This window comes from Helicoverpa armigera, chromosome 10, assembly GCF_030705265.1.
Source record: "Helicoverpa armigera isolate CAAS_96S chromosome 10, ASM3070526v1, whole genome shotgun sequence".
Taxonomy (NCBI): Eukaryota; Metazoa; Arthropoda; class Insecta; order Lepidoptera; family Noctuidae; genus Helicoverpa; species Helicoverpa armigera.
Window position 1 is genome coordinate 9,806,383 of NC_087129.1, and position 11,115 is coordinate 9,817,497.

Here is an 11,115-nt window from a genome sequence, read left to right on the forward strand (position 1 = left end):
TGAAATATCATGATTTTTAGACTTTGTAATTCATTGTGATATTTAATATTTATTTATAAACAACTTTTAAAGTACAGAAGAAGCATGACTGGTAGATTTTGGTTTAATACCTACTTACTTTGTACGTCGCAATAATAAATGTTTATTTATGTGAAATACCTATATATCTTCGCGAAGTTTTGATAAACTCATAAATAAATTTAAATGTAAATAATACCTTAAAATAGTGCATTACTTCTGTATTACTCTTCAATTTGATTCATTACTTTTTTAATTTACAGAATTATAATAATTAAGAGAATCCTCTGAATTCCTCATCATTTAAGATAGGATACGCACAGTTAATGTTTTCCGTGAAAACATAATGCGATCAAAAATATTTATCATTTAAAACTCCATTCCATTATTCTGTTCAAAAGCATACACCAGACTAATGAACACTCATTATAGTTACATCATTAGCTAAGGCGCAGTTATTACGTTTACAGCGCTAAATCGCTTTAGAATCACTAAACGGAACGATAACCACAGCTAACAATGCAGCGCAGTTGAAATAAACAAAGATTGTCACAACATCAAGCGGTCTCACATTACTAAAATCAGTAAATATCCCGTCGAATTTTAAAACACACACGTCTGGTGACGGTCTTACTCGTTGACCTTATAGTGGCTTGATAACGTGACGATAGAGCAGTTTTGTAACCGCGGCCGGCGCAAGCACACGCATCAAAAATGGCAGAAACAACTTCTCCTACGATATGGGAGGAACTCATGAGCCCACTGAACCTTGTGTTAATAGCTGTTATAGTGTACCTTGTGTATAAGATAATAAAGTCGAACTTTGAATCTGAAGTGACTGTTGCTGCTCCTCCGCCAAGTCTACCGAAGCTGAGGAAGGATTTGACAGTAGCTGAGATCAAGAATTACGATGGAACACAGCCCGACGGCAGAGTGTTGCTCGCTGTAAACGGAATCATTTTCGATGTAACCAAGGGCAAGAGATTTTACGGCCCCGGTAAGTGTCTTCGCAAATTGGTTAGGTTATACCGGCTGCCGTGTTAAGGTTATGATCGTGCGCAATAAAATGTGCCTAGTTTTACGATTGACTTGTTGAAAACGTAGCATAAACTCTTTTTATTTGAGTGCTTTGCTTGGTAACAGATTTGTAGTAAAGTAATAACTGTACGCATTTATTTTTTTAACCACATAAACAATGAAATCATTAGGTTTAAAAACTACCGAGGTTGAGATGTTTAAGAAGATAAAAACCTAGTCAAGGTGATCACCTTGACACTAAGTTTTTTTTATATTCTCGGAAACCAAAGATACGAAATAAGTACATTAGTTTGACAATATTTAACAAAAATAGGTACCTATTCTATAAATAAAACGATCCCCTATTAGAATTTTAAAATATCTTACAAAAACAACATAGAATCTTGAACATCATAGACACAAAGGCTAGTTCGGTGTTCCATCTCTTTTACTTTTTTGTGTTAGAACGAGAGAGCAAACGTAAACATTAATCTAACGTGTCTAGTTTTTTTATTTGTCGGTCTACGATGCTGCTGGCATTCAAAAAACAACAAACGCTATGAAAAATAATGTTAACTTGAATATTTAACGAATGGTACGAACATTTGCACGAGTATATGATTTAAATACATTAGTGTTGTTATTAAAATACATACATAGTTACAAACTAACAACTATTCCTAATATTTTGTATTTTTCGTTTTACTCTAGTATTTTGTATTAGTTGATACTATCTCTAATTTGTATCGACTATGAGTATTGACTTCAATAAATAAATCAAATAAACAAATTATTAATTTTAAAGTGAAAACCTACCAACATGATTTATCAAAAAATATACAACCAATACACATCGCTGCATTTATCAGCTTATGTCAACACGATACGGTCAAACAGATTTCATGAGCAGTTATTTAGATAACTGATAAACACACAACAAAAAATGGCACTGTTTAAATTCAGTTTTGACTGATAACACTCAATCACTGAACAAGGATAAATCATAACGAACAAGAATCTGACTTAGACCTCTTGTATGAGTGGACTCACTCAACCATCAATTAGTAATGATTAGAATAATAAAAATAATGGCGTCCTTGTCATCGGCCATGGCGGCTGTTCTCATATAAGGAGATCAGTCAGCTGCTCAGGACATAATTATAGTGTACCTACATGTGTTTGCGTAGAAAAAGGTAAACCCCGTATTTCTTCACTCTCGTAGCCCTATGGGACGGCAATCGGATAGGACAGGAGTGAGATCGGGCGCAGGACCGACATTAGCGTGCTCTTCGATGCACTATGATTAGAACACGAGTTCAATAATTATGATAAATGCTTGAAGGCATTTAATAATGTAGTCCTGAGTAAATGATACCTAGTCGTCTTCTATTAGGTACATTTTCTGTGAGAGGTAAATTCTTTAACATAACCATTGTGCGTACTATAGGTATATATTAAAGCACTCGTATTCTTCGCAATGAGAACTTATAAAAATCCTCATACTGTTAGTGATACGGTGGGTTTTGGGTCGTGATAGCTCTTGCATATAATCATGCAACTCTAAATAGCATTGGCCATAACGTTTAATTAGTGCCACCTTTAGCTGCGTTGAAACAATTGAACAACAGTAACAAAACTCCGTCATAACGCTAAAAAACTAACGCTGATTAAACATGAAAACTTGCTTCACAAAACTTGTAACAGTTTCTCAGAGTTTTAACGACATCACATCGTGAACAGTTTATGTTCGCGAGTTTCCTGACGCATACGTTATCGTTTATGAGCCATCAATACTGGATCGCCTGAATTTGATAACAGATGATAGTGAAGATAAGTGATTAAATATGTACTGAAAGTTGGCGTACCAATTGCTTTTGCACGATAAGATTTTTGATTTAGAATTTAGCTGGAGATGAGGAAAATCACAGGATAGAAAATAATTGATTTTTCTAACCTTCTTGATATATGGTTCACAGGCGCTTATTTTCACCCTCTTAAGTGTTGAGTTACGCAAACTTCTAAAATATGTGGAGATTCTGAGATATCTGACATAATTATGAGTCCTTATGCTTCCTGTACAGGCTTGTAAAAATGTATCTAATCTGAAATTATAATATTTACTGAAATCGTTTGGTCCTCAATTTAATACATTAGAAAACGTGTGTTGTAGCTACTGATTAAGAATAATCGTATTTATCAAAGGCATAGGGTTACATAATAAAATTATTGATATAGGTAGTATTTTACAGTTACTAAAGTGGATTTTCATATCATCAATCTGATTATTGCATAAGGAGGGGTAACATAACTTTACAACAAATGTACTAAATAATAAGTGCTTAATCATTATGACAAAACAATAATCTAAATTACGACTCAGATAAACCAAATCATAGTAACACAATGAGTTAGCAAGAACATTAAACTGATTAAAGTAATCATCTTATTTAATAAGTTTAAAGCTACAAAAACAAAAATATACTTTTTATTTATTACGAAAAAAAGGTGTAATTTTATAGGTTAGGTACTCCTAAACAGGTTTGCAGTCCAAAAAAAACAAAAAATATAAAGAACAATTTGTTGACATTAAAAGCAAGATTTTATGGCATTATGCATTACAATTTTTAATTATGCGTCATTAGCATAATGCAACAGTGCAACAACTGTTTAGATAAGCAATATGTTAATGATGATTTATGCTTGGAAAGACAGGAAAAAATCTCCAACGTTCTACCAAGGCATATATAAATAATGTTTTATTTAAAAGAGAGCCCACCCATATTATTTTGTAATCACCTATGCCCCCAGTAACTAACGACGAGGACGCTGCATTCGTCAACGACACTCAATATTGTACCTTAAAACTATAGGATTAACTGTCAATTTTAAGTGTACAGCGATAATTCTACATAGTCCCTGATTTTATAAACAGACAGTCGCGATTCAAGTGATTCGACCTCGGTAAAAGTCGACGTTGTTTTTAAATTAATGATTTTACATTTTGTATTACATTATTTTGTTTAAGAGGTTATGAGCACGTGGGTTCAGCAAAATAACCACAGCAAATTATTAAAGGACGTTTTGAAAACAAGCAATTTTTGTTGGTTTGCAATTTTTTACAAAAATGGCTTAAATAGCTAAACCGATTGAAATTAAATTTGAAAAAGAGATGAGTCATGGAAGTACTTAGTTTAACGGGCGCCAGGTTGAACTAAAATATTGGGTACGAAGATCATTATTTACATAAGTAATGCATAACCAAAAAGCAGCAGCCCTGCGGTTTAAGCTAATACTTATGACGATAAGTTCATGAATGCATTGCACTATTCACATATTTTTAAGTCAGAACAAAATCAGCCATTATCAGCAATCTAAAACAACAAAAAAAACTGTTCACGTAAATTCAGTTTCCTAACAGCACAAGTAGATCGTATAAAAAAAAACAAGCGCTTGATAAAGAAAAAAAAAAACTAAAATCACAAAACACGACAGTAAGTAGCACCCACTGTTTATAACTAAGGAAGTAATAATTTAGACACGCTTGGAATAAACACGGATTCGGAACTAATTTTTAAAACGTAAACGTTTTAAGTTCGTGAGGGACTGTGACCCAGCTATGAAAAAAAGACGAGAAAAGCGTGCAATTATTTAAATGAATGCATGGAGCGGTGAATTAAAATCCTTTTAATGGAATCTGGTCCCATAAAAGTGTGTCTTCTTTAAAACATTTTTATGGATGGACTAGGGGAACTTAATCTAATTTTGTGTGTCAAAAACTTTGGTAGCTATGAGAATGTGGGTTGGAATATTGTGTTCGCGTATTTTACGATAGTTTTTGGATGTAACATTGTCTGCATCAAAATCAATACTTTTACCAATAAACTCTATTATTATCAAAGTTAAGACCAATATTTTCAGTAATTTTGATGTGAAAGCGCGACAGAGAAAGTCGGACGGTAACTTTAGCACTTATCATTATTAAGGATTTCGCAAATCTTTTAAATGCGCAAAATTAATGCTTCATGAGTTTCGACAACATTATAATATCAGATAATATACCTTTAAGTCATACGTTGCCTTCTGAAGGGAACTATAATATCCTCATATTAAAACAATCTATCGATTTACACAACCAAGGAACGTTAGTTAAAACCGCAGCATCTATTAATATAACAATATCTACACTTATTGAATTTATTGTCGACATTATCGTATGCTTGAACCAAAGTGGTTTAATTAGGTGATTGATTGCTTGTATGATAATTTCATTATATCGATTTGAGATGGGTTGTTGTCATATTATATTATTGTTGATGAAATAATTGCATTTGCCATTGTTTTTAATCTATGTGAATCTTGAGACTTAGGGGCTGATTATAGAGATCCCATTGTAGAATTTGCCAACCAGTCTCAATATCTTTTGAATACTTCTTCTAGTTGTTTCCCGCTTTTTTATCCGAGTTCCGTGGAAACTACTTCCCTTACCTAGAATATAGCCAATATCACCGGGGATTAGTGTAGCTTCCCAACAGTGTCAAAAATTGGGTCTCTATTTAAATATTGGTGTTATCATAACAACCTATACATAAAGGACATAAAACAACATAAAGAATATCTGCAACTCCATACATAACTTTAACAAGTCCGTATTTCGGTTCAATATTACCCCAAATATATGTAAATGCGTCATTTTTATCATTCGCATCTGTGTCGAGGCCGGTCACCTCAGTTCTAGGAATATCATTAGTATTCCTTCTCCGTGCCCAACGTATTATTTTCTTTCCAAATCGAAATAGTTCCCCGTAATCTTCTTGAAACAATACACTTAGGGAATCAGTTGAAGTTTTCTGAATAAATATATGAGTTCGGATTTCCAGTTTTCTATTACTTCACACGAAGTCTGAATGTTGTTTGTTTTTTGTTTGTGTGTTCTGTATCTGGTTTCTGTAGTTTTTTTGTTGAAGCTGTCTGTTTGACATCGTAAAAAAATGTCGTTTGTCATGTTTTCTATTCTGGCGTTCAGCCTAACAAAATACACCAAATATTTCAGAAAAAATTGCAAAATCTATTCTACTGAACAAATTCTCAATCTTTCTTTTCGATACCTACGCAAGTACGCATTCTTTAACTAATGCCACCATTTCTTTAATTCCAGGTGGTCCGTACTCAGCTTTTGCGGGCAGAGACGCGACGCGAGGCCTAGCTACTGGTCAAGTAGCTGCATCAGACAAGGAGTACGATGACGTCAGTGACTTGACTCCTGATGAAATCGCTTCAGCCAAAGAATGGGAAGACCAGTTCAAAGGTAATTATCATTTTACTACCGTAACTAACTGAGCCCCTGCAAACTAAAAATCGATAGTTAGCCCTATGGTTAGCTGACAGTTCATTTTGAAGGTTTATCGTGAGTCCAAAAAAGGCTTTAATTAATTAGTTGACCTGATACCGTCAGCCGAATACAAATCGTCGATCGATCGTTACAAAGTGCATGCTAACATTTGTCTCCATTCACGACCAAACTATCCGCCAGGTAAAATTCTGCACAGTGTGGCGACTCATATGGTGAATAGCACACTTTTAGCTATAATCAAAGAAAAATCGTGACTAGCACATTTTTAGCTAAAGCAAAACCAGCCTTAATCAACGATTGGTCAATGTACAGCAATTTCACGGCTGGTTATGAGTGATGCGATTGCGAAGTTAAACATGTGATGCAACTGCAGATAGTACGTTTATTTAGTTCAATCCCATGTTCAGAAAACATACGTTACGGTATCTTTTTTACACATATGTAAATACTAACTGATATCAAAAGTTAGCATGGTAACATTTGAGTTGGGTCAATGACACTTTATCAAAAACAAGTGAATGATGTTTGTGCAGAACGTATTCATTTTGCATTAGTTGAAGTATCATGATTGCACTTAAAACTTCTAGAGTGTTCTTTCAAATGTAAACCTAAATGGTTATCGTTTTATTATTTAAAAGAGCCTTAGGTATAGTATTTTAGCTAACAATAGAATATTGTTAAAAGCAGTAATAACATCATTATTTCGTAATTCATTGTCCTATTTAACAAAACAAATAATAAATCAATCTAGACAATGCACATTAAAGGTTTTGATTATCTAGATTCTTAGATCTTGGAAAATATAAAACTATTGTATCACCAATTACGTAATTAATTCGAATATTATTATTTTATTTTCAGAGAAATATGACATCGTGGGTCGTCTTCTGAAACCAGGTGAAACGCCGAACAAATACAGTGATGACGAATCCGAAGATAAGAAGACACAGTAGAGTAGAAAATATAAATATTTCTATACAAAATAGAATTAAAATCGTGATACTTTACTGGAATCCGGTGCCTAGGGAAATGTTATAAACGTTAATAAAATATTTTTTATAACATTCGCTTGTTTTATCACTTTACCTACTAAGTTTACTTTGTACGGAATCCTGGCCTTTACAAATACCGTTTTATGAAACATTTTAAATGGAGGTATATTGTTTACTTTAAAATATTATTTGTTTGTGTTCCAGTTCGCATAGTATTTGTTTTGGACTATAAAATGGACTGTAGTGTCACATTTAATTAATATTTTTGCTATAGTAAATGTTGTCTGTGGTTTTCATCAAAACTTTATTCACATATTGAATGTTTTTCAACAGTACCAGTGACCTTCTGTACTACTTTTCATAAAAATAATAGCACGTGTTTTATTGCAGTGCCCTCAAAAATTTCAAATGTGTTGTCTTAAAACTGTCATAAAAGTTAGTATATACTTTAATGTGTAGTTTTCTGTGAAGAAATTTTCTTTCACCTTTTCCTTGGTGTCCAAAATGCTCTTGTAAAGTACCTAAGAAAAGTAACATTGGTATTTATCTGGTCTGGAATCAAACTCACACTTGAAAGGTACGTAGCATAGCTTATTTTTACTTCTATTTAGGCGTTGGCGTTCTATAAGACATTGAAAGATCTTGAAATCTAGAAATACCGTGTTGGAGATATTATTACTAACGATACATATACAATTCATATTTAAATTCATATAGCTGCAGCATACGTGGCATTTGCAAGTAATAAAATATTTATAACAACCGTGTTACTCGTTAGTTAAAAGCCACGTAAGAAAACTATTTCATTTCGTTTAGATTGGTATTGATGAAAAATCCTTGAGGTTTTGTTTAGTCCATATATATATAAATATGGAAGCAAGTCATCTACTTGTAACTTAAGAATGGCTGAACCGTTTAACCTGAAAATTAAAATGGGTGGGGGCTCAGACCCGGGAAAAAGACATAAAATATAATTTACTACACAAATGCAGTTGAAATAATAATTAGGGATGCTAATTATTATAGACTTAATGGGTGATAGATACTGAAATCTACTTTTACGCATTTACAAATGTTAAACTCAAATCAAAATCTTCCTTTCACCACTTATCATTTTATCTTCAACAGAATTTTGACCCCAACAGTTGCCAATACTTTCCACTATCCAGGGTCCCAGTCATTGACCGTCCTCAAAAAAATAAAACCTCAGCAGAGCCCTGATATCTTATCATTATGACATTTTCTTTTATCAAGGAAAATAGAGGTAATCCCATCAAAGGGCTGGCTACGGACAATCTGATACGTTTTTAATGTCACATTCTTTTTTAATGGGATTGTCTCGGTAATGGACACTTGAAGCTGAGCCTTACCTATAAATCGAGTTTGTGACGTCATGACGGAAAAGTATAGAGATACTTAGTATGTAGTTGGAGTGAGTATCAAAAACTATTCGGGGTGTTTATTGTTTTTTTTTTATTATGAATTTTGATGTTGTTTTGAGTATAGATGCAATTTTTATTACTTACGTCATATATTCATTATAGTTTTGTTTTATTTCTACGCCATTGTGTGATGAATGGTGATGATCACCTATGTTTTTACAATATTAATTGCAGTTTTATGGTCGAGGATTAAAGGACAGAGGTTCGAGGATATACTTTTTTTCTTATACAAACAAATTACTGCACATAACAAAAATTTTACTTGTATGAGCTTCAATGAGAGAAAGTTGACTAGACTTATAAAATAACTAGATTAACCGCATTATCTGTGTATTTAACCTTGAGTTTAACGTAATATCTCACATCAAGTCGTTCACATTTCTAGCTAATGATAATTTAATTATGAAATTATATCCAGTAACGTACGTTTGATATGATCTTACGTCTATCGCATCGTTAATGCGTTGCCTAGCAACCACATAGTGAATGAGATACGCTGGGGTTGATTAGTTAAATAGGTCTTGTTTATGTACAGAGTGTACTACATACTAAAGGGCTACACACTAAAGGGAAGGGAGATTAATTCAAGCTATCAAGCTTGAATTTTGAGACTAAAATGATAAAGAGGAAAACTATTTGTGCTTGTAACCTTAAAGACCCCGAAACTAGAAAATCGATTTGAAATAAAGAACTATTGAGAAGATACATTATCCCCTGGTAACATAGGCTATTTTTTATCCGGATACAAGCATTAGTTCCTACGAGACGCGAGTGAAGCAGTGAGAAAGCAGCTAGTACGGTAGACTGCACATCAGTGGTAACTGTCATGCACCTTAACTCAATAGTAATAAGTACGATTTTCCTATAAAAGTGTTACCACTGACCTGAAGTTGACTGTACTAAATATACTCAATCTATGATCTGCGAAAGGCAAATATTTTGCGGAGAGTTATATTGAGTGTATTCCGTGGTATTCAAAGCATATTTTTGAATAATATGAACTGAATATAATAATTACTGTCTGTATTAAAGAGTCAATAACAAATCAAACACATCAATAATAATTATATCCTCGATAAAACTTCAACAACTAAAATTGGATGACATCGAACGAAAGTTTGGTTAAGTTTTAATGGGTCGGCTACTGGCGGTTAGTTTTCGTAAAAGCTGTATTGTATGGCCAAAGTATTTATATATGGGCCATGGATTGCTAGCCAGCGCTTCGGATGCTATTCAGAACTTTAATCGTTACGTAACAGATTTAAATTGGTTATATGATTTAGTAGCTTGGGGAACTGTTTTGGGCGCACAATAAACTGTTAGGATTTTGTCTGTTGACCTTTTTGATGTCTTATATGGAATGCGATTGTGAATAGATGTGTAATTTAGAGTACGTGTACAATTCATTTATGTTTTGTTTATCAATCGAGTAGAGTTATAATTTCAAAGTTTTTTTTTTTTTTAATTTATTAAAAAAGTGTTGTTGAGAGACTATAGTATTCAATTAGGTCTGTAAGGTGACTTACATTTTGATACCAGTTCAGTTACCTCAATGGGTATCAACGAATTTAATTTAAAGGTGACAACAGTTTATCATTAAGTACTATAATTCAGAACATTTAATTGTTGTTAATTAAATGAACTTCATTTTTTCTTTTTTTTTTTTTTTTAATCTGCATCATATATTGTAGACTGCAACACACAGATAAATAAATACAGTAAATAATACCAGTATAGGTAATACAGTTATCGAACTTTCCAATTCTTGTCACGCAATTATAATCACAAATGCCATAACATTAAAGGCTAATTTCCCTTGACACATTTTTTACTCCCCAGATTCCTTTGCAGAGTAAAGCAGTGCATTCTCCTTTGATCACCATGTTTTTATAGGGATATAAGCCAAGAGCGTTTGAGAGCCTTCTCTGGGGAACCTCGTCCTACTTTGACAGCTAGGTAGACTAAAAGGTGTGCGGTCAAGCTATTCATGAGAAAAAAGTTTTTGAAATACAAAGGTGATAATGTCATTTGATATAGGACTTTAAAGATATGTACCTTTCAATACATATACCTACCTAATAAGGCATTTGAAAAGTTTTTTCAAATATTTTTCTGCCTTTCAAAAATCGTCATATTTTTCAAATTATCTGAACACCAAACATCATTATTGCACAAAATTAACCAACTTATCTTTGCAATACAATATATAAAAAATACTGTGAACTATGTTATTGCTAATTCTAATTAATATGACTTTTTAACTAACGCATAAAATAAACAGATGGGACAACCAAAA

The 11,115-nt window shown here is 32.9% G+C and overlaps 1 protein-coding gene across 1 annotated transcript; it reads left to right on the forward strand.

Annotated features, from left to right (window-relative positions):
• The first annotated feature begins 635 nt into the window (after nucleotides 1–635).
• On the forward strand, nucleotides 636–7,449 carry LOC110370993 (membrane-associated progesterone receptor component 1). The gene is made up of 3 exons (XM_021327037.3): nucleotides 636–1,015; nucleotides 6,191–6,340; nucleotides 7,247–7,449. The coding sequence occupies exons 1-3, from the start codon at nucleotides 733–735 to the stop codon at nucleotides 7,336–7,338; spliced, it is 525 nt and encodes a 174-aa protein (XP_021182712.1). The 5' UTR covers nucleotides 636–732; the 3' UTR covers nucleotides 7,339–7,449.
• Nucleotides 7,450–11,115: the final 3,666 nt, after the last annotated feature.

Bases quoted from the DNA above. Each gene is read 5' to 3' on its own strand.
- LOC110370993 (XM_021327037.3), top strand. From the start codon at position 733: ATGGCAGAAACAACTTCTCCTACGATATGGGAGGAACTCATGAGCCCA. The intron at 1,016-6,190 runs GTAAGTGTCTTC...CTTTAATTCCAG, and splicing joins CAAGAGATTTTACGGCCCCG to GTGGTCCGTACTCAGCTTTT. The intron at 6,341-7,246 runs GTAATTATCATT...TTTTATTTTCAG, and splicing joins ATGGGAAGACCAGTTCAAAG to AGAAATATGACATCGTGGGT.